The sequence below is a fragment of the Melopsittacus undulatus genome, chromosome 2 (assembly GCF_012275295.1).
Source record: "Melopsittacus undulatus isolate bMelUnd1 chromosome 2, bMelUnd1.mat.Z, whole genome shotgun sequence".
Classification (NCBI taxonomy): domain Eukaryota; kingdom Metazoa; phylum Chordata; class Aves; order Psittaciformes; family Psittaculidae; genus Melopsittacus; species Melopsittacus undulatus.
The window spans coordinates 53385015-53409870 of NC_047528.1; the positions used below are offsets into that span (position 1 = coordinate 53385015).

The window sequence follows — 24856 nt, forward strand, 5'->3', positions numbered from 1 at the left end:
TGAAGAGGATGCTTCCTAGGAAATTTATTGATGATTACATGCTAAATGAAAGACTGGGAAAGAAACAGAGAACTCGCTGACAGATTAAGCCAAACATCACTGTGTAGTTTGCCCTCAGTAAATGAAGTTCTCTAGATGTAGAGCAGAGCCTTGATGAGCACTTTGAGGACCATCTCAAGTAGGAAAGGACCTGAACAACCTTCTGTAGCCAGCAGCATAACTACACACCAGAACAAGTGCACACTGGTGGGGACAGTGCCTCAGTGCCCAGCTGGAAGGAGAAAAAGGTGCCAGGGAGCTTCCAGAGATGGCAGGCACAGTTGTCAGACAGACACGATGTTTGGTGGCATCCTGGCAGCGGAGGGAGCAACCACTGCTAGGAATGGGAAGGGAGCATCACCTGAGTCCCACCAGGGTTAACCTGCACCTGATGGAGGTGATGGGAGTGCGGATTCTGGCAGGAGAAGACACTTTTGAGCACTCTGGGGGAAAAACTACCTTCTGTTCTCAATATGAAACACATTATTACCGGGGCAATCAAAAAGTGAAAATAGGTTTAGCAAGCAGAACAGCCCCCTTTAAAAGTATCTGTTAGGTAAGTTGCACACATTTTCATGAATCTCTTTTGGCAGTCCTTAATTTAGATCAAGAAGAAGATTCATGTCAAGTCAGAGGGGCAAAAGAATTGCTAAATTGTCCAGACAGTTACACAACAATGAAGCAAGTTGGGCAAAAATGTGAGAAAAAAAAAAAGTGAGCAAAAATGGCAATTTAATGGGTGTCAAACTTGTGAATACTGAATTCCATTTTATCACTGTTTTAAAATCAATATAATAAAAATAAAGTAGCAGTACTGTATGAATCCAATTACAGTGCTGTAAAATCTTGATTGTCCATGAAGTTCATTCACACAGGAAAATAAATTATACTGCTAGCAGCATTTTGGTGAACAGACGCATGCCAAAGCTTTGCGTCAATTTAATGTTATTGGTGGCAACTAAATTGCAAGTAGTTAAACCAGTACAAAGAGCAGGATCCAGGATGGCCCCAGCACTTACTGTATGTGTTAAGAAATGGTCCAAAGCTGAACCCTTCTTAATAGTCTTTTATTGACATTGCATTTGCCCAAAACATGAGAGAAAACACCTGATAAGCCAGACATAAAGAGTTAGCGCTCAAAGCCTGAAGATTGCTTGAAGTGGGTGAAATCCATGTCACATTTGGACTTAGACAGATGTAAGAGTAGGTAACGAAAACACAGATGAAGTAGACTACATGTTCAGGCCTGGAAAAATGCTGCGAAAGGAGCAACCTAAGAGAAGGTAAAAATTGTGTTAGTCAAATAATCAGTGATTCAGCAAGGTGCCCTGCTTCCAGATGTCCTGGTCAATTATGCTGAGATAACATTATGTAAATAAATATGGATATAAAATGGGGGCTCATAGGGATGGTTGTTATGGGATGCAGGCATTTGCTCAAATACTAACTACCTGCTACACTCCTCATTAGCACAAGACAAGTGAAATGATGGGTGCCTAACTGGTTGGCTCTGGTGGAAAACAACAAAAACAGCTCAAGAAGTTCCTCTTACCATGTTGCCCTTCCTAGCTGCTTATTGTTATCCTGTGCAACCCCCTTGTATTCAGTGATGCAATAGTTTGTATGGCCATGATGTAATGGGTCTGCTGAAATGGTCTGGGGTGAAAAATATCCTACTCTCCAACCCAGATATAAAAGGAACCTGAGTTTCGCTAGTGTGATTGCTTTGGTGATCCACTTTGCATGTTGACACTAGGAACGGTTTTGTTGGAACTGCTTGAATTTTGCAGAAATAATCATACATTGATTTATCTTACCCTTTTATTGGAGAATATGCACCAACCTTACTTTAAACTTCACAGATATTCCAGAAGCCCCACTAAGGAGCACATTCTCACTCAGGCCAGCATTTAAAAATAATTTATTTCATCAAGAGAAACAAAAAACAGTTAAAAAAAAAGCCTAGGGAAAGAAATGTCACAAGTGCCAGGCATTTCTTCCACTGCAATCAGGAATATCTGAATGAGAAACTTAAAAAGGTTTGAAGAAAACCAATAAACAATTAACATTTTTTCTGTATGTGTCTATAATGAATGTTTTATATTGTACCAGTACAGGACATCTATGTATAAATGTGCAAAGTACAATGGTGTACAAATACCATACTGCAACATAGGAGTGACACAAGAGCGGTTTGACCTAGAAAATAACCACCTCCTCAGGTCACATTTTCAAACTGGAGAAAAATCTCAATTCTATTAACACCAATCGTAGGTCTAGGCAGGTATAAATTCCCATTGCCAGGTTTGGTTTAGACCACAGAAAATGAAGTAATTTCTAAAAAGGTCCTTACTCCTTGCCACGAACACATGAGTCATGGAGTTAATCTAATTTTATGCGAGGGCTCAGGCTCTTCCTTAGCTAGTCACTCCCAATGCAGGGACATGGCATTCTGGTGCTGTTTCCCCCCTCCTACTTTGGGGATGTGGAGGTGTAAAGAAGGGGATGCTGTTGCTTTTTTATCTCCTTGGATGTGCCCATCCTTCAGGAACTCTGCCAAAAGTGAATAGCTATTTGTAACAGGCTTCGTCATGTCACCAGGAGCATCTGAGAAAATGTTGCCTACAGGAGGTGCTAAAACCTGCACTTGAGCTGGAGTGGTATGTTTGGGTTCCTTGACTCACCCCATGCACCCATCCAAGTGGGATCTCTATGAGAAGGAAGCCATTCTGGTAGCAAAAGGAAAAGGATATCTGCAAAATCCAGTATAGTGAGGTGTGTATATGTTAAGGTAAGCACTGGCTGAGAAATATATGTATAAAACAAGTTTGCTTTGTGAGTATGCAAGAGTTATATCAATTTATTATGAAGCTTCCTAGATCAGAGATTCCTGTGTTGAGCATCTCCTAGCATTATTCTCCCTTTGAAGTAATTACTTCAATTACAGGCTACTTCTACAATGCATCAGATTCAAGAAGAGATCCCCTGCCTAGTGGGGTGGAAGGGTTCCTGTCCACATTGAATAGGGACAAACTTCTAAAGCAGACTGACTGCAGTGACAGGTAACCGAGCACATGGGTCTGGGGCTCCCTGTGACACAGAGAGGGGTTTGATGGTCCTACAATGTGAGGGGTTTTACCCATTAGCTAAGGACATGTGTTGCATGCCCTGGGACATGGCAAAATGGTACCTGTGAGCATATAAATGCCCCAGCACAGTCCTTGCTGGAGCAGGGTGGAGGCAGCTAAACGTGGCACAGTCTTGCCCATACACTGCTGTGTGGGTGCAATGCCTGGAGAGATCCATCTCCAAAACCACACCTGGGCTTTGGTTTGGAGGAAATAGATTCACTCCCCCAAAGGAGAGTCTGGATATAAATGAGCAGTTGTGTCTTGTTGGCAGTTGGTGCTCAAGACCTTTGGATGAAACTGGGCACTAAGTTACCTGATGGTATAGATTTCCTCAGAGGGTCTATAAACGGACGTTGATGCAAATGGTATGTTCCTACAAAGGCACACAGGATTACATAAGATAATATCTGCTCTGAAAGGCTGCCTGTGAGAGGAGGTGGTTTAAGAAGTCCTGTTCCAGACAGCACAAGAACTCTCCTGGTGGGAGGACTTTCCTGGGGTTCCTTGCATGAGACACCTGAGTGACCAGTTAGTGTCACAGATCTAAAGCTATTGCATGGAAACATATGCATCTACATGGTAATATCATGTAACTTTAAGATGTAAGTTGAAAATGATGAGAGCTTTTTTTGCACAAGTACAACTTTACTATGAACATGACCTATAAACACTTGGACTTAGGGAATTCTGTGGGATTTTTATTACATTACAGAATATTAATTTGTTAATTTACCAATGCAGATAAAACATGCTATGAAAACTGAGACAAGAGCTCTTAATCAGCATTTGCACAATACCAAAAACATGAATGGTTGTTCCAGGTTTACTCTTTGAAAAACCGATTTTAGTAAGACTGCAGGTAGATTGGGAAAAATTTCTTCCAGAGGAGGATGAGGGAAGCCATGGCACAGCTGACCTGATTTTTCTTAATGCCTTCCTCATTCCCAAGGGCTTCTGAGCAGCTTGGGGCAGACCCTGGCTCATTCAGTACAAGCAGTCCGAAGACTTTAGCCAGTTCTTTTCTTTCTGACAAACTTCTCTTTACCTTTAGGTTGCTTTTAACTTTTCACAGCATTTAATGTTTACCTTGTTTGGCTTTAATTATTTTTTTCAAATAATTTATTAAATAATTGAGGCATAATTAAACAATGCTCCTGATGGCACCCTCTTGCTGATTTGCAAAATGTTTGATCCATATCTCACTTAGAATCACCAAACCTGAAATCAGCTGCTGACCAGGGATTGACAGTTTGCTAAAGCACATGTACTTTTGACAGGCAGCAATTTATTTCATTGTCAGCATTATCAAAAAGATACAGTTATAACAATTAAAAATGGGTGCCTAAATGTATACATTTTCCATAATAATTTATTACATCATGCCATGTAAATATATCTTAAACTAGAATATTTTAAAATCAAAAATAAGCATAAAATACAGTTAAGTTCTTGTGATGCCAGATGAAAGGAATGTATAGTCTTTATTTTTCATCAATATATCAAATTGAGTATTTTGTGATGTTATTTCATCATGCAGCAGTTCGTTTGGACTGTCCAGGAAGACTAATTAGCACTAATGCTTCTAAAGAATTTTCATTTGTGATGCTGATCTGTCACAAAACCAAAAGCATCCTCAGAAAGCCAGGGAAAAAAGTAAAAAGACTACATCTTGCAGCCAGCTTAAATTAGTGTTAGCTTGATTTGTCTTAATTGAAAGGTTGTTTACATCTCTTTTGTAAGTGTTTATAAAAATTGGCAGACAGAAGAATAGCTGCCTACGTACATGAACAAAATCTTCCTTTATTGAAGCTGTTGTATATAGTGCTGTCATTAAAAAGAAACATTTTGAAATATTTCTGTACACATAGTCTTAAGGTATAAGCCTCTTGCTATATTTATGTACACACACACACACCATGCTGTATTATTTTTGCTACTTAGATATTTACACTAACTCCTCATGTTACATTAATGTTTCTATGTGCCAACTCATTCTAGCATCCTCCTGGCCTCTGTTTAAATTTCTATGAGTTACATGAAAGTTATCTTACACACGTCTTGTAAAAGTGTCTTGCTCTTGCACTAATATTCACATCCTCAGATGCAGCTCAGCAGAAGTGTCGTGCTCATATAGTTGAGCACCCCAAAACCTTTATGGGTATTCATGAGCCTGGATCTGGGACTGCGGGCTGGGTGGACCTTGGGTTCTTGTTCTCTGGTTCCCCACGTACACAGTGTCTCAAGACAGGCCATTGCTTGATCATCACATATAGAAATAGCCCAACTTTGATGATGCTGGATGAACTCCACCTAATATCCTCAGGATCCACATTGCTCACACTGGCAGAGGGAGGTAGAAGCTTGGTAAGCTTATATGGCAGCAAGCAGCTCCCAGATGTTCATAAACAGCTTTAAGAGATCTTGTCCTTTAAAACTGCAGGATAAATATTGTTGATAGGTGTACTGATTAATTCTGAGACCTTAAATGAAACTAATAGGAAAACGGGCAAAGAAATTAAGATTCCTCAGCAGAGCATAATTAAACTGCAGCTTATTTCATAATGCTGACCACCAAAGTCTGCTTCATTTTGGTGTTGCTAGAGCATGTACTGCATGTAAAGACAATTAGCAGAGCAGAGAGAAAAGCAGCAGATGCTGGAGATGCACAGAGTTAGATGACTCATTATGTCATGAAGAATCTCTTTCATGAAAGTGAAAAGGTTGGTATAAAAAAAGAAAAGGCTTGAATAAACCAAATAATTATTAAATAATTTGAAGATTTCAAGAAAGAATAGCGGAAAAATCAGAATTTGCAGTGCTCTAAGATGTTCATTTGCCTGAACCGCAGAGAAGCACCAAGATAAATGATGGATGTCTCCTCACTCCTGCCCCTCCTTTCCTTTAGGATTATGTGGTGGGTATGACACGTTCCCTATTGAACCAAAAAAAAATGTGGTTTAGAACTTCCTAAGTCTTTAGGAACTCCTCAACTGATTATCTGGCTGATAAGGAAAGATTTAATAACAGCTTCTTGAAGGCTTTGCAATGTATGCATATTTTACAGCAGGTTTTGAGTCTAACAAGGCTAAATAGAAATATGTATTTGCCATTTCAAAGATACCTTCTCAGAAGTACCTGGTGCAGGTAAGGTAGGAAGCAGGTCTTGTGAAACAAGCACCTCCTGTTCTCAGAAATGCTCTGCTCTGCAGTTATGGTTCTCTTTGTTTCCTTAAAAACAATGCAATTTTTCTTCTCTCTGGCCAATCTCATCTGTGGATTTGAACTAAATGAAGCATTATCCTGTATGGTATCACTTCACTGATGGAGAATTATGCATGTAAACAATTTCAGGCTTTCCCACTGCAGAAACTCAATTTTGCCCAAAATCCATTGTGCATGTATGATATATGAGTGTGCTTCTGCAATATGTTATTTGAGAGATGCATCCATAGGGTATGCACTAAGTGACAAAAGATTCAGCAATGTCAAGTCCTGTAAACAAACCACTTTAGGGAGGTATCATTAACACATAATTGTATGTTTTTACCATGTCAGACCCATCAAAAAAATAACTGAAATCGTGATTATAGTAATTAATTTTTCCTCTGCCATTTGAAACATGCAAACTTATTATGGCAACGAGATGACAGATTCTGGCCATCATATATTTACATTTCCATATGAAGAATTATTACTAAAGATGTTAACAGGGCGAGATCTATACATAAACATAGCTTTAAGTACACCAACTATCTTTACATTAAGACCTGAAGGTCCTGAGGAAAACAAAAAGGGGGCGGGAGGGGGGTGTGCTAAAGCTAGGTAAGAAAGATAAAGCAAAACACAGATTTTGTCCCCAAAATCAGACAGGTCTAGAAATCACAATGCTGGAAAACTGGCTTGTGGGGTATCTGACCAGTTTGAAAAGAAAGAATAAAATGTAATTTTTCTGTCTGCTGTTGCTGTCCCTAGAATTCTGTTAATCTGACCATGTTTGCTTCGTAATTGCTGTATTAGCACTGTGTCCAGGGTGAGTGGGTGGCTGAGCTTCCAGCTCTATGGCATTCCTTCTGTTTCAAAGCGGAAATGTCTACATCTTGACATATAACTTGAGGAAAAAAAAGGTGGGAACAAAAAAAGAAAAGAAGGGAAGAAGGAAAGGTACCGATTCAGCTGGTAGGAGACTATGCTACTACTGTTACCAAAGGCACCTATTTAGGTGGGCTTATACTGCATAAATAAGCCTGAGGGGCTCCTTCTTCACCATCACCCCCTTCCCTGAGTCTCGCGCTCTGCCTGCCTGATCCTATCCGACAGTAGAGCTGATACCGCACTAATCCCCGCAAGTTTGGGACTAATGAACTAACTGCTGGGCTGCCGCCACGGAGCTTGGTCCCAAACTATACTGTACTTCACACTCGATTTATTCTCCAGATGGCGAGACTACGCAGCCCCGCCGCGAGGGACCACCTCTTCCACTGGAGTGTAAAAGTGGACGGATGTTGTTTTCTTTGCAGATTTGATAATTCAGAGCTAGGAACTCGTGAGGATGGTTAGCTATTAGGTTTAATGGGTGCCAATTGAGCCAGCAACACGCGTATTCCCATCTTTAATTTCAGTGCCTGTGTTTCTGGGTCGTGGCGGATTTGTCTGCAGTGCTGCGTCACTGAAACCTTTAGCTTCTCCAGGTGGCATAGCTGCGCATGGTAATGAACATCTTCCAGCGTCCTCCCCTGAGTCACACAGAAGGGATGCCGCAGTAGCCACCCTGACCAATGGGTTTTTTTCCCTGTGTGTTTTCCAGCACGAGTTGCAAATTTTAGTAGTATATCTGTTTACCATGAAGCTCTCTGTTGTCTTTCTCTCTTGTTCAGTTTGATAAAGAACCCAATCCACACAGGACTCAATGGGAATACTACCATCCCAAGGGCACCGGGAGACGGAATAATTTACTTCATGATCACATTTATTTCTTTGTCAGCTATTCACTCATGACAGTATTACCCAATGTTGTAGTTCTTGGGTGAAGAACAGGGTAAATAATTTTTCCACCATTCCTTAAAAATTCTGCTTCGACCATTCTTGGCAGGGACTTCACAGAGTGTTTGGAACGCATGCTTATTCTTGCATCCATAAAGACATCTGTCAACGATTACTATTTACACTACTGTTACAAGCTAGTTAGTTACATTGTGTTACATTATTTACTGTTACCAGCTAGGTAGTTTATCTAGCTTAAAATTTTAACTTTTGCATGGATCCTTCAATAAGAATAGCATCAACATTTCCCTGCATAATGAGGCAGAAAGGTCACTTCCCTTCCTGCATGTTTTTAGTACATTTAGTCTCAGGTTTCAGTACAATTTTTTATTTACCCATGAAATGTTTTATTGGAAGCCTGCTTGGGGACCTGATACACCCCACTAACATCAGTGGGATTTTCCCAGTTGTAGGAAGGGTAGGCACTGAGTCAGTGCCTTCACAAGATCAGACTTTGGCAGCTGGGTCCTCTCAGTTTGTCCCACAATGAAAAACATAAATTGAATCCTGATGTGGGAACTATAGTGACTAGAACTGTTTTATTATGGAAGGGAAACATTTCCATTCCTGGGGTATCTAGGCAGACAGATCTAAAACATAGTGGTTCTAAAAAACTGCATCAATTTTCAACCCAACAGATGGCATGGGTGTGTTAACTAACATAGCAACATATTTTCTATTAAAATATGGGAAGAAACAACAACCCCCTCCCCATGTTTGTTGGTTGGTATAAATTCAGTGAAGTTGTTGGTTATTTTTGGGATATGTACCAGAGGGCTGCACATTTAGTTTATGTAAATTGATAACAGCAACAGCCTGTTAATAAGTGCTTTGTATGGAAATATACCTAGAAAGACACGATCTGTCTTTTTTGGGAAGAGAGTTGCAGCCTGAGGAGAAAAATAGCTAATGAGATGGTCTACCGCTCGTTATTATAATCTGGGAAAAAAAATCATAAATTAGGCTGTAAGTTTGCTAGAGATGTGCCTTCAGTTGAATTGGATGCTGCCTTGGTGGGTAATTTGGGGAGATCTTTCTTTTGCAAATTGGATCAGTGTGTGCTGAAACGGTGATAATCTGACTTTAATTAAAAGCATAAATTGGTTTGGAGCATGTTTTTAAGCTACCCTTCTGCATCATATTGAGAAACTTTCAGCCCAGCCCTAGAAACCCATTACCCCTGGTCAGAAAAGGAAAACATAGGGGATTTGTATTACCTGGTATTGGCATCATATGGTTCAGTTTACCTAATTCAGAAGAACCATTTCAGACGGCTGTGCGCTGGAGCTGTCTTCCAGCTGGACGTGTTTGTAGTAAACTGCATGCATCTTTGTGTGGCTTTCCTAATGGCCCCAGTCAGAATCCGTTCACAGCAGTTTGAACATTTTGGGTTGTATTTTCCAGAGATTACCTCTGAACGTGCCCCTTGATCGCAGCACAGGGATGCATACATGTGCGCCGTGTTCCCGTCTGTCCGATTAACAGGCATATGCTCCCAACCTTCGGAGAAGCATGGCTAGTAGCCCCAAGCTGAAGGCTGTTTGCTTCAGATTTCATTAACTTTCTGCTTCATTATTCCTTTCTTTAACCAGTTAGAGCCATCACTTGCCTTTCTCTAAACTTACCCTAATTATCAGGGGTCCCAGACCTGTAAATCAGTACACTGCAGAGCTGTCTTAAACTGGCCTGGGAGACCCTGTTCTGATCGGACCTGACAACTGTAAGCTACTGTTCCCTCACGCTGTTTAACTCAGACCACATTGGGAAACTGCCTCTGCTTTTCTCACTAGCAGAGATTTGCATCCGTCTGGTTTAAATCTACTGTCATATGCTGTCTTGCTGATTGGTATTAGCCTGAATATTAACTTTGATTATTTCCCCCCACCCTCCCTTAAGTTTATCTGTTCTCTTGAAAAGCCTCCCTATTCAGCAACTGCATATTGTTAAATTTGTTCCCATACCTCCATGAGTCAGGAGTTTTAACATTTTATTAGCCCCATAAAAACTCTTCACAAATGAAATGACTTTTGATAAGTGTGCATTTTGACAATGCAAATTTGTCAGGGGCTGTTGGTGAGTGGAAGGAACTTGGGGTTGAAACTCCAGTTGGCAGGAAACAGGGAGCCCAGCACCTTCCTTTTCCCCCTCCCTTCTTCTCCAGGCCAAGAAATGTGTTTCATTTCAGAAAAGCATGCAAGTGTTCTTCACGAAAATCAACTCTTAAACAGATTTGTAAATTTACATTCACAAAAATAGCAAATGGCCATAGGAAACACATGTCTTTGGAGTTTTATTTTGTGCCAACAGGAGAATAGCTGTTTATGTGATTGAAGAAAAATCTGCAAATTATTTTGGTGTTATCACATGTGAATTGTGAACTTTACCATGGGCTTTAGTACACTTTGGGTACATGGAGAAAAGGAAGATTTATGTAGCAAAATCAAAGAAATATATGTACATGTGTGTTTTCTGACATCCAAGCAATATAAAGATGAATTACAAAAGTGAATTATTTTATGTGAATTTAAAGACATGCCATTTCTGTGAGTGCAGACAGTGCAACACATTGTAGTTAGTATAAAGATTTGTGTTTGTTAGACATATTCAGCACTAGTGGACAAAAAAGTATTGCTTTTTACAAGTGATGGTATAGAAGTACTTACACATAAAACCTGAGCATTTTATTCACCACCAAAGAAACGAGGAAGGTAAAATTGCGAGGTGCTGATGATGACTGCTTCAGTAGAAATCCAAGAGTGGCAGAGGTTTTGGGCAAACCAGTATACTGGCTAATTTTCCCCACATCTTCTCAGAAAGTTGTCTGCTCAACGCACTTTTCTGTCAACAGAAAAAAAAATGCATTCTTTTTCTTTTCTTGTCCTCTAAACTCATCTATATTGCAGAAAGAAGCAAGGCTGACCATTGTGAAAACCCTTGGAAAGTTTGACTTTGGCCATACTGAAAAGTGTGTTAGGATAAACTCTGTCTCCAGCGGTCTTGCAGAAGAAGATCTAGAGGTGCTTTTGCAGTCCAAGACCCTTCCTTCGAGCATGATGCTGCCAAAGGTTGAAAATGTTGAAGAAATAAGATGGGTGAGTACCAAAAACACAGTAGTTTTTGACAGAAGCTGTTAGGCCAAAATCAGACAGGCATAGGGATGAATGACTCTTGAGTTATAAGGAAGGCTCCAAATACCATATGATGTTGTTGCTTGGCTAAAGTAATTGGGACATGCATCCACTTAAAGGTAAGATGTGCTGTATAAAAGGCATACATAGAACACCTTGCATTTATAGATAAAACCAGTGGGTTTTCTCCCACAGTCAAGAACCAAGATTGATGTCAGAGTATAATACTAAAAATAGAAGCATGAGTATCTTCTCTTAACTGCCCTAACAAGCAAAATGACTGTCTGTCCATGCGTCTTAGTTACATGCATTGCAAGCAGGAGATGGGGGAACCGTGTTAGCAACATATGAAAAAATTAGTTGGGGGGAAGGTCACTCCTTGGGGCAACTGGAGGAACAAACAGGAAGCTTTTAACCAGTGTTTTTAATTAACACAGATATTATTTCCTGAGCAGTTCTCTATTTCTTCCTTTTTAATTGCTGACAGGTGTGTTTGTGTTTCACGACTGACTTTTCAGCCAATAAAAACCTGAAATGTAAATGGTTGGCATGTCAAATTACTTAAGAAAACTTTGAAATAGGCTTAATTATGCTGTAATTGTTTTAATTGTCAAGAAAGGGGGCATTTGCTTAGATATACCATTATTGCTGCAGCATGCCAGTAAAGGAATAATGCTTAATTATTCACTTCTATATTTTTGCAAACCGCTAGCCGAGCAACTAGCATGCATGCAAGCTGTGATGAAAGGCAGGCAGTCATATTAGGATCTATTTTAATCTCAGCATCTAACCATGATCAAACCATTGAGACTGGGTGTGAACCTACAACTGAGCAAATATGTTGGGTACGTGATGAGCCCTGTCCATCCAGTGGCACTACTTCTCCGGCCTCCACTGCTCATGATGGAAGGCATACTGTCCCCTTCCACCAACATTTAATTAAATTAACCAGGGTATACCTCTCAGGGTTTACAGCCATGTAAGTGTTAGACGTAACTTGTCAGTAATGAATATTCATGCTTCCAAAATGGCAGAGCCCTTGCTGACACCAGGCAGGTTTTCCAGGGAGGTGGGATTGCATAGGCTCTTTGTCCCCTCATCCTTTTCCATTTTCCACCTTCCCTATCTCTAACTTTGATTTTCACCATGGAAAACAAGCCAGCCCCAATAACTTCTGTCTCATTGTCTACCTTTTGCTTCCCTTTCACTTTGCCCAACCTTCACACACAAAGAGTGCGCTCTGCTTAACGCCACTGCTGCCTTTTCCAAAATCCACCTCGGCATGATTTTTGAGCCTCCCAGAATCTGTTTATTTCCTCCCACAGATACCCACTTCCCCAACCCCCCTTTCATTTTTATTTATGTGCAGCAGAAAACCTGGAGGCTGATGCACAACTAAAAGATGGGCTTACTTGTTTTCTTTTGTGTGAGAATCTCTTGCTTTCCTTTTGTCCCTAGTGTGGGTACTTGTTTGACTGGCATGGCTTATTGGACTATAACAAGCGTAACTCTCCCTCCTTTGTGGCGGGACAATTCTCCCACAAATCCCGACCAGTGTGCATTCTTCCCGACACACTATTGGGTGTGCACTGGAATTGAAAGAATTGCTGAGGCCTTGCTACTTCATCCCCTCCCCAAGCTTTGTGGGGTTTTTTTTTCCCTCCGCCTTCTTTTTTTTTCCCTCCCTTTCTCCCTGAAATGAACACTTTACCAGGCCGGAAACATTTAATCGTCTCCTTTGACAAAAAAAAATTAATTGAAACTTCTCCACTCGTTACCTTTTGTATTGGTGCCTCTTGCAATTTTTTGAAAGAAAGAGGAAGGGAGACGATATTTAATTAAACTGCTTTTTTTTTTTTTCATTTACTTTCAAAACAAAAGATAAGAAAAATCCCAGGAGTGTGACTTTTAAAATATTTTCAAATAAAATAAGAGCTCTGCTGCTTTAACTTGCACCTAAAATGTGAACACAGTGAAGAGCTTTTTACTTCTTTTTTTTCCCTTAAAAAGTAAAAATCAGATAGGAGTCTTAAGAATATCTGCTGATGCCATTATATTACCTCATTTTCTGCAGTTACCTGGATGAAGTTTACTGTTTTCTGTCTCTATAGTACCTGCCATACTGTACACTCACACGTGTGAATTGCATTGATTATTATTTTTATCGTTCTTGCACATTTTTGGGCGCAATTCACTTCTCCAAAGAAAAGTTACTGAGACAGCCCCAGTGACGATGCAAAGCAGGGATGGGAAGGGCAGCATTCTTCATAGGAGAAAGCTGTGATTTATTTTGGCCTAATTGTAAAGTTACTGCAAATTGATGGAAAGCTTTTTTTCAAGATCTGGGTGATTAGATTTTCCTTCTTTTGGGGAGGGGCAGTGGGGGGAAGCTAAAAGGGGAAATAACACCTCTAATCCAGCTTCTGGTAAATAGGCTGCCAGCTTTTAAAATGAGTTTCCTTTCTATTAGTCAGAATATTATGCTAAGCCTTAAGCATTAGTTTTTTTATGTTGCCATAGCAGCCTTATTCCTGCAGGGTTGTGACCTGCGATGATTACAGTACAAAGCTTATAGGGTCTTGAAACCCCCTTTGAAGATGAAAAGTCTTTGATGGTTTATATTTATGCAAATCTCTTAGATATGATTTACCCAACTGAGACTGAATGGAGAGATGATTAAAATTCCCTTTCCTTTGATATCCATTAATAGTTGAATATTCCTTAAATTTAAAATATATGCAGATGTTATTTTTGTCTTTATTTACTAACATATTTTCACCATACCTGCGATATGTTTATCTCCACACAAATTACTCAATCTGGACAGACATAATAGATTTACAATATAGGGCTGAGGGGTTTTTCCCTTCTTTTTTTTTCTTTTTTTTTCCCCTTTTGAAAGGGGAAAAATCTGTGCAAGAGCTTTTGTATGTTTCCAGATGATAGATTTTGGAATTTGGGCTACCCCACTGGCAGCTCAGAGCTAGCTGTGAACTGGTCTCATGGAAAAAATTGGCAAGCTTTGGTCTTCAAAGAATTAAACTTCCTTTTTAAGGCCTTCCTAGGTAAGCTAAAAAATTATGAAGAAAAGCCTAGTGAACAAAAGGGTAACGGTGCCGTAATGAATAATACGGATGCCACTTAGAAGGCTGGGGAGCGCTTCCAGTGATGGCAGTGCTGGACCTGAAACAAAACCGGACCTCAGGTACAGCAGCACTTCATTGTTTTCCAGGGCCTGTGGATTTGCATTTCACTAAGCCAGGGTGAGAGGTGCTGAGCCTGGATGTTTTTTTCTTGCAAACCAGGCTCCAAACACAGAAATGTATGGGAATGCTGCGGTTTCAAATCACAGGCCTCGTTAAAAGCTGGTTTCATTTTTTTAATTACAAGTTTTTGGGGTGGGGAGGGGTGTAGTTACAGGCAGGTGAAAATTTAATGCATTATATATACATGTAGACTGTTCTGGGGTTTGGTTTCTTTCCTCTCTCTGATAGCTCACACTGTCTAATTTTAGTTTTCAGACAAATTCTTACATCATCTAAAAGGCCGAACACTTGTAGAACCAATTAATTTTATCCCCTTTGTGGAAACTGCAATGGGCTTGCTCAATTTTAAGGTAAGCAGGTCTTGAAGCATTCGTATTTTGCCATCTCAGCAAACTAGGATAAGCAAAATAGTCCTCAGTCACCCCCTAATTTCATCAAAGAGGTCAAAAAAACTAAACATATTGTTCAATCCCCTAAAATATTTGCACGTTGAACTCTTGTGTTTGTAATGTAAAGGCCTTCATAAATACAAAATATTTCAGTGACAGAATGGTTTCAGATAGTCCATGTCAGATAACAAAACCTCTCTACATTACTGTGATTTTTAACACACTTGGACTGGACTTCTCCAAAGATTTGGAATACTCACAGTGTTGCATTGCACTTAGCTATTTAGTATCTATCAAACTCGACTTTTGTTTAACATTTAACTTTAGAAAAAAGAATTAATCATCATTTCACTATTTCTAAAAAACTGGCATCTTTATCATGGTTTCTACAAATCAGGTTAGAACAAAATTTCATGTTATTGTTTCCTGAGTATTTAATGTTAAGATTAGCATTTCAGGGTAATTTAAGACCAAATCTTATTTTTAAAGTGCATTTTAATATAAATTTTTCCCAAACCTTTACTATCAAGCCCAGGTTTTTTAGAAAGGCAAGGCAGTGTGGTAATGAAACGGAAGATCTCAAGCATGCACCAGCAATTCAGCCTTCCCCTCCCAAGCTCTAAGGGAAAGTTTCGGTCCAGCTGAGGGGACACACATCAGAAGTACCTCGAGAAGTACCGGCAGCCCTCATGGGCAGCCTGCTCATTTGATACAGCCATTTATCTTACAGCACACGCTAACGTATCTGGGAGCATAATAAAGCAGTAACCAAATAGACATGCTCCTGTCCTGCATGTATACGCAGAATTACATCATATTTTAAACTGGCTGAGGTTTTTCTTCACCTACAGTACTTTATACTGGATTTTTTAATATTGCAGTTCCTGATGCTGGCAGGAGAACTGCCTTTTAAAACACTCTGTTAAAGAATAATTTCTTGTCCTACCAGCTGACATAGAAGAACACGCATTAGTAGAGCTGGTAATTACATCCGTCTCTCTCCACATACCTTAGCCTTAAGAAATATCAGTATACACCAAACACTGATATAAAACAGCCATATTTTGGAAATGCACTTTTTCATATAATAGCTACAGCAACAAAATTTTTCATGCTTTTATTTTAATACTTTTCTGCAGCACTTGTTGCATTTTTAACTTCCTTAGGTAAATTGAGTTATATGTAGCAAAAGACTTTGAATTGTCAATCCTACAAGGAATCCTTATATCCCATAAGTTGTCTAAAACCATTTTAAATAGCTCATATCATTTTTTTAATAAAAGGTATTCTGATCTGTATTCCTGTATTACATGTCAAACTAATCAAATACAATTCTTTTTGTTTGCTTTTAAGCAGTATTTGACAAATGTTGTATTTCATATTGCTATATAAATATCTGCAGTAAAGATCACAGTAATACCCAGGGCATTATGTCAACCAGAAGGTAGGGAATGTGCTATAAGGTCCTATATTTACATGGTCTAGGCATGCAGGTGCTTAAGGAAAAATAATGTTTTCTCTTTTGCTGAGTTATTTTAAAGCATTGTGCATAGTCGAGCACCTACAGTGGCTTTGCTATTTAATAGAAGCAATTTTAGCTGAAGGATTTTGGTAACACCAAGTTGCTGTGGTTGCTCTGCATCCTGCATTTTTGTAGAAATTAATACTCCGTTCTCATTTGAAGGCTGTCTGTGAAGAAGCACTGAGAAGAGGATCCCAGGTTGGCTTTCATTTGGATGCAGTCGTCTTTGGAGGAGAGGATTTCCGTGCCAGCATAGGTTGTTACCTGTGTGTTTACTAAAAATGTTAACGTATTCCATTTGCATTGGAGAAGCCACGTGTGATTTATGTCCATCACTTTTTGGACAGCAATAATTAAAGTAATGACAACACTTGATTCTGTATTTTACATTTGCACTTTTCTCCTTGATTTTTTTCAATGCAGAATGTATCACTGGCAAATTAAAATGTGGTCCCTGTATGTCTCAGGGCACTGACACTTTCTTGTCCTTGCTATGCAGTACCAAAAATTAATGAAAATAATAATAATTAAAAAAAAAAACCACAAAAGAAAAAAAACACCAAACCTGTTGAATAACTGAAATTATTTTAAAATATGTTATCCATAAGAAACATGTGTGTGCTTTTAAGAACTACATTTCAAGTCCTAAAATTCTGGTGGCTTCTTCATCATGATTTTACAGACAATTATCAGTCAGGCTTTTGACATCATGCACAAATACTCTCCTGATAAATTTGCTTTAATAAATTTACTTTAAACATGTCCCATGTCAATACAGTCATGTGGTCATGTGAAAGCACTCTTAGCCTTCCTCAAAAATAAAATATATTTCACGATATCTTTTATAAGCAGCTGCTTAGCTTCTTACTGATCTGATTCACTTTAAATATAAAAGTGCAGAGCTATCAACATTTAAATTAAAAGTAAGGACATTAATGTAAAAATTAGCATTGCCTTAAGACTGGAAATCTGTGTCTAAATAGCAATACTAAGGAAAGGGAAATCATTATTATCATCATTATTATTATTACCATTACTATTATTATTATTTCACACCAGCCTTCACATGCGCATGGTGCTTAGCTGGTGCCCTGTGTGCACATAAAGTCTCCTGAATACTTTTGTTCCTTCTCAGAAGTCATCTACCGTTATTTTTTCATCCAAATACTAAAGCTTAAGTGTTCAGCTTAGGACAGCAGTTGTGACAAGAATCGGAACCAAGGAAAGTTCAATTCTATTCTCAGTGTGAATTTTTTAGACATTTAGTTGTATCCCGTATATCAATTTGTATAAAGCTTCTCTTACTCTAATGCTTCTCACTGTACATACAGTAAATAATATAATCAATTAATTACTTCATGTTAGTCCTAAAGCAGAAGTCCTTATCAGCCGAAGTTTCCACTGACTTCAGGCTTATAACTTCTGATCTGAGCTAAATCAAAATATTAATTTTATCAGCCAGAGTTTAAAAAGACTATTTTTTGGTTTTTGCTAAAGCATCTTTTTTTTTCTCAGATGAGTATTATTTTGACAATAAAGCCTCACACCCCCATTTGGCTTTCTAAAAAAAACTTCCCTTTTTTTACATAAAAAATATTTAAAAAAGAAAGGCCAAAAATTCACATCAGCTTTTCTTTGTTTTGAATTGTTTTTGTAGGTGCAACAAGCAGTAAGGAAACACATGATATTCTATATGCCAGGCAAAAAATAGTAGTCACTGCAAAGGCATTTGGCCTTCAAGCAATAGACCTTGTTTACATCGATTTCCGAGATGAAGATGGGCTCCGCAGGCAATCAAGAGAAGCTGCCTCAATGGGATTCACTGGTATGGGTTTCTGATGATGTCTCAAAATAATGCATATCTTCTTCAATTTAAATATATTGCTACATTTACTGTCACTTAGACAAATAATTTGTTTTCTGTTTCAGATCATTTAGGTGTTACTGAAAAAATTCAGTAACACCTGAGTCTTCTATGTTTATTACCACCTTAAAAATTGTGGCCAGAATTTTTGCCTGAAAAGTCACTGGCTGCTTTTTAAAACCACATCCCATGAAGTGTGCGACTGTTTTTGAAGAGAAGTTGGGGTAGGGGCTGTGTAGTGATTTGTCCCATCACGAAGCATGGGGAAGGCAGTACTATACTCTGCAGTGGCCACTCCATGATTGCTTTTTAAAACATTTGGATCCCTTTCTCCTATTTTTTATAAGCAGAAGTTGTTAAAAAATACTTTTTAGGTGAGGAAGTTGAGAAGCAAATCTCATATGCTAATTGCTAGGGGAAAGTTATTTTCTTATTATTTTCTTTGATTTGTTTTTCATCTCCTGGCTCCCCTCCTAGTAAGTGCTGGTGACACCTACGGGTATTGGCAGACAGCAAGAGCAGCACACTCCTCATCTCATAGTCCTGTAATGCAGCCTGTTACCCTCTGACTGGTGTACCAGGCCACTTGGACACCCCAGTGGAACAGTGCAGCCACCAAAGCTTGGGGTTTTGCAATAGGAATCAGACATTTGACAAATGCATGAAAGAATTCTAGCATGTAGGATGAACATTTTACATGATTTGTCTCAGACCATCAGTCAGGGTATATGTATGGTAATAGTACACCTTTTAGGGTTTTGTTACCAAAAGCATGGGTCCTGGCCATGCCGTCTAGCAAACTGTATTTTTACAGTTAGTGGTATATGATAGTTTAATACACCAAGCAAAAAAAGCAAGTGTTCTTTTAAGTGATCTCTGCATGCCAGTGAAAGAATAGCAATCAGTGTTCTTCAGTGCAAACTCTGCCTTAGTGCTTGTTGAACTTCCACATTTGCAAAACTAGATCTTGTTTCACAGGCAAAACATTTAGCTCCTCACAGCTACATTATCCATATCCCTGTGGACTTCCACCCTTCATTTGTCTGTGACTGAAGCTGGGTAAATAATAGGGCTCCTGACTAGTAGCACCTGCTGATGGCTACCTAATCTTGACCAATATTTCCTAGCTCAAGGAAAAGCTTGATTTTTGAAAAAAAAACTAACATCTGAACCTCCTGTTGACAGAAGATGGAGTTGCAGATGCCTACCACCTTTGAGAGCACTCTTTTTGAGCACTTAATGTGTATTTGAATACTGAAGTTGGGCTGACGATTTAGGAAATTTAGAAATCCTCAGCATAAACAATGTTGATGGTGGACTCCACTGACTTTACAGTGGAAGTTGTCTGATATCAGGACAGGGTCCAGATAGGAGACAAATTAAAAAGTCATATGTAGCAGTTTAGGATGTAAATGGAATTTTTAACTCAGCCATAGAAGTTCGTTGCCTTTCCGTATAAGGAGTAAAGATCTGTAAAAGGGACAGACTTTATTAAGGTGAACTCACAGCTCTTGCTCTTTGCCTCCTGCCTTTCCACAACTGTCATTAACACATACCCAAAATCCCACAAACATCCTGACAATCAGTCCAACCATAATTAGAGGCGGGACAATACTGACTTTTCTGATCTGGTGACCAAAAAAAAATAAAATAAAATAAAAAAATTTAAGTCAAAACAAAACAGCATTTTCTATATTTTTCATAAAAATAGAAAAAAGAGGTTTGAAGTCGATCCAAAGCGTTTTACTTGTTCTTTTGTTTCTTTTGCTTTCAGCTTATCTAATACTTTTATAATTTTTCTTGTTTGTTTTGATTAAAATAAAATGTCATTTCAAAACTGAAAACAAAAACTTCTAGTTCCAAAAGCATATAAATGAAACATTTTAACATTTCCAATTTAATATGAATCATATTAAATCACAAATGGGTGTTAGATTAAACCATAACCTTGCATAAAGCAGAACTCTGCAGAACATATTTGCCACTGACAGTGTTCTGATACCATGAGAGTAAAATACTGAAATAGCTTTTTAATAACAGGTTCAAAACATGTGATTCTTGTTATTTTAAAATATTTAAGATCTCTTGCTACTTCTTTTTCACAAAGAATCAAAATCACTGAAATCAACAGGACTAAAACAAGATGAGTATTGCCAACTGCTCTCTTAGCTGGAGAACGTACATCTATTTGCACACATAGGACCACCCTCAAAACTAATGCAAATCCAAAACACTCGGTAAAGTTCTGTGTCCCTAGATTTCTCCATATTCAGATTTAAACCAATGAAATTTGCCTAATATAATCAAATAGTCAAGGTGAAACAAGCAAAGTAACAAAATATTTCCCAGCTATTTAGTTACTATTGTAACCCTCATTGCTTATTGTAGTCAGTTTTCTATTTATCTTAGAAGCAGCCTGTTTTCCCTTCAGTGAGTGTGTTTACATAAAATAAAATGTTTTCAAATGTAACTTAGCCAGATTAATAGATTTTTATATGTATATTTATAGATTTATATATATATAAAAATACATTTTTATATCTATATGTATATATAGGGGAAGTATATGTATATAGACGCACATGCATACACACCCAGCATGATGTTTTACTATACCAGAACCAATGGACTTACTTAGTATGTTGCTTACATAAATGGTCATCAGTTTTAGGAATATTTATGTAAAAACTCAAGTAAACTTTGCCATAAGCTTCAATAGCTGACTTTGTCATTATAGAAAGTCCTATGCTACATGCTGAGAAGCCAGATATAAATACGAAACACTATAGGTTTCCTCTCTTTTTGCAGTCTTTTGTAGAAGACTGAAACGACACCATCATACAGTTACCTAAAAGACTTGACAGGTATTGATTTAAAGCACAGTATATCAAGTGGTACTGTAAAAAGGATTTCATGGTCATAAATTTTAATGTCTTCCAATTTTGCACTCTCTCAGGAACTTGTCAATAACAACAATTCTGTTTAAAATATTTGCTTCATTCCTGCGTGGCATTATGTCTATTATACAGATATTTGGATACGTAAGCTGTGAAAAAAATCAACTGAGTGCTATGAATCAAAAATTGCATTATATACTTTGTAAGTTGTGCAGTAGTGTTTTAATAACAGAAAGTATAGCTTACTGCTACAGACCTCTCTATCAAAAGCAGATATTTTTAGAGAAATATTTTACACCTTAAAAAATTGTGGATAAATATTTTTAATTTTAATTGTAGACTGACCTTAAATATGATTTAAAATATATTCTACATTTTTTCCCAGAAAGTTAAGATCCTTAGGATTTTTCAAGAATTATTCCCTTCAGTTTTAGAATGATCAGTTTAGCTAGGGAGAATTTGTTCTGTTACAAATAAGTAACATCATGATCTTATTAATGGTGAATTTGATTAAATTGACTAAAAAAACCCTTTGATTACACCTAACGTAAAATACGTTAGTTAAGAAAATTTGTTTCCATGTAATTTCTTTTGAAAAATATAGTTTTTATGGAGTTTAAAGTTTTTACCTATTTTTAAGGTATTTTTTTTAAAGAGTTACGACATTGAAATGTCAAATTGAATATTTGAATGCCCATAAGATCATAAACTACAGGTTGTTTAATAGGAAATATAATAAAATTGAGCTACTTCTTTTTTTTAGCTGAGAAATGTACAACACTAAAATAATTACTGTTTCTTTTCTCTTTAAATTAAGTATGTTACGATGCTGCATCCCCAGGTTTTGTTTGTACTCCAGGTTATCACTCAGACCCACTGCAGTCTGATAAAAGCAATCCCAGGGTTTTCTTCAGTGATCACTTCATTTAAAATAGGTGTATGTCTGCGGTCATATGTGAAACTTCTTTGACCCAGTGATAGGCTGATTTCTAACGTACAGCTGGCTTAATGGCAGTAAGAACATGGGAGCAGACCCTGTTGTGCCAGGAAGCCTCTCTAGGTCCTGGTGCTGCAAACTTCTTGCATGCAAAAATCTCTCTCATGTGGGAGGCTGCAGCGTGCAGTGGGATGGGATGGGATGGGATGGGTGGCTGTGGGACCCTCCCTTGAAGGAGACTGCTCACTTGGTGGCAGGTTTGCAGGATCAGACTCACCCATCTAACTAGTTTTGTTATCTTGCACAGAGTCATTTATTCCACGGGAAGCTGGGAATTACAGTAGCTTCTCTTTATTGAAACGCTTTGAAACCAAAGTGCAGAAATCACACACGTCTGTGAAATTCCCATAGAAATGAACTAATAATGTCAAATGTTACACTTCTAAAACTGTCAAACTAATTAGATCTATATTTGGGTTTAGATAGCTAAATACAATAACAGATTAAAACAGATTATGTGGCTGTCTATTCACATTTCAAAATCTCTAGTAAAAAAAGAGCAATATCTATTTTTATTTTCTTAACATATGTTTATACGAGACAGAATTAAAAAAAGTACTTCATAAAACCTCAGGGCATCTCTGGTAGTTGTTTAATATACCAGTGACTAAATAAATATTGCAATCTGCCTGCAACTGCTGACTATTACAACAATTTAAACAACACTGAAGATTTTATGATGCTAAACCAATACTGAGAATTTGGAGCATGATCCTTATGTGACTGGTAACTTTTCAGTCCTACAAATCTCTTACCATCTTCTTCAGATCTCATTTTCTGAACACATTTTAATACAATTTATTTAAGAGTGTCTATAGCTGTTATTTATGCAGTTATATTCAGAGATGCATTATACTTAAGTGTTACTGACTGCCCTGAACGAAAATTGCACCTGAAACGACTAAGAGAAGATGTATTAATTGAAATGGGGAGGGAGGAGAAATAATTGTAGGTTCTTTCAAACTATATTGAATGTAAGCATAGCTCAAGATATTTTAATTCTTAAAACAATCTGGCTAAAGACTATCTGCCTGTTGTCCAGTTTAAAAAATTAAAGAAACCAGGTAAAATAATTAGTTAAAGAGCAAGAAAGTCTGCAAGGCATATGAGAGCCTCAAGTGGTTGGAACATTTTGCTTGAACATCTGTTTGTCGATGCATGATTCTGGTGTTATTAATCTTCTTTGTAGGTAAGCAGGTGATTCACCCCAACCAAATTGCTGTTGTCCAGGAACAGTTCTCTCCGAGCCCTGAAAAAATAAAGTGGGCACAAGAACTGATTTCTGCTTTTGAAGAACATCAGCGATTAGGCAAGGTAAATATTTTGTTAATATGCCATAATGGAATCCAAATTTGAATAATATTTAAGATTTAGAAAGATTGGTAATGGTTCTTTGCATTTATCTCATGAAGTATGCTGTGACTGAGAATAGTGCTCGTGAAATCTGTGTCTTGATAGATTATAGTGTGTATATTTATTATAAATATATCGCTTCCCAATATACTTACAAATAGACCAGTTATCTTTTTCTTTCCCCTTCCATTTTAACTTTTATTATGTGATTACACAGCTTTTTGAGTACCTGCATATATCTACATCATCGGTGAATTAAAACCGCTTCTCCATTATCCCTCAGAATCACGGTGTTACTGTCATAGGAAATTATATGCGATCAAAAGGCAGGTAGCCTGGCAAACAATTCAGACTGCTTGTGCAGACATCATTTATGGAAAGAAATAAGCAGATTAGGAAGTGTTGTTTTTCTAGAAAATCTCTGTGTTGGTAAGCCTGTTTCACTTTTGGGAGTTTGATCCTGCAAACATCCCTGGTAGTGAGTGAATTTACTTTTGAGCAGAACTGCTTGCAGACCGTGCTTCTTAATCATTAAAAATGGGAATGTTTTATGTGCATTTGTACCAATTGCTGGACCTGAAATTTGGATAGAGGAGAAAGCAAATTAACACTAGAATATGATTGTTCCTAATTTAGTGCATCATTGAGTCTCACGTTTCCTGCTCTGTGGGTTTCTGCTATGTAAATATTGCGGTGGTGATGCACAATCTGTCTCCACTTTGTGCCAGTAATACTTAAATTAGGGGTCGCCTGAAGGAAGATTTTATGCTAGTTGCGGCATTGTCAGTTAATTATCTTAAAGGTTATTTGCTATAATCCAGTTTGCCTCTTTTTGAAAGAAAAAAAAGTTGCAGCTAAATATGTTTATCTTAGTTGCAGCCAAGCCTGGGCTAGTAAAAAGCAAAATCCCAATGTCAGTACAGATGAGTGGGAATGGTTCACATGTGCTCATGTGGCATTCAAGCAAGAGACAAATCTCTTTGGTAGTGAAGTTCATATATAAGGCTGTGCATAAGATCTGATTTTCTCTGGTGCCATATAAAGGTGTATTTTTTCACTTTCTGGTGAGTAGAAATACATTGGGGTACGTGCCTTCCCCGTTCCCCTGTATGTTTGGTACTGCAGATATTATGCATTAAAAACACTAAAATGGTCAAAGTAAAAATGGTGCTTTAATCTCAGGGTAGAAGTGTGAGAAGATATTTGTTATTACTCTGCCCTTCTCTTTGC

The 24856-nt window shown here is 38.0% G+C and overlaps 1 protein-coding gene across 2 annotated transcripts in view; it reads left to right on the plus strand.

Moving 5' to 3' along the window:
• CLYBL (citramalyl-CoA lyase) overlaps positions 1–24856 on the plus strand; it is a 168699-nt gene that overhangs the window by 129353 nt on the left and 14490 nt on the right. For both annotated transcript variants that reach the window (XM_034074495.1, XM_034074496.1), the window contains exons 3-7: positions 11114–11302; positions 14853–14954; positions 16678–16771; positions 18173–18340; positions 23463–23587. In XM_034074495.1, coding sequence (XP_033930386.1) covers positions 11114–11302; positions 14853–14954; positions 16678–16771; positions 18173–18340; positions 23463–23587 — 678 coding nt within the window. The remainder of the gene's footprint in view (positions 1–11113; positions 11303–14852; positions 14955–16677; positions 16772–18172; positions 18341–23462; positions 23588–24856) is intronic.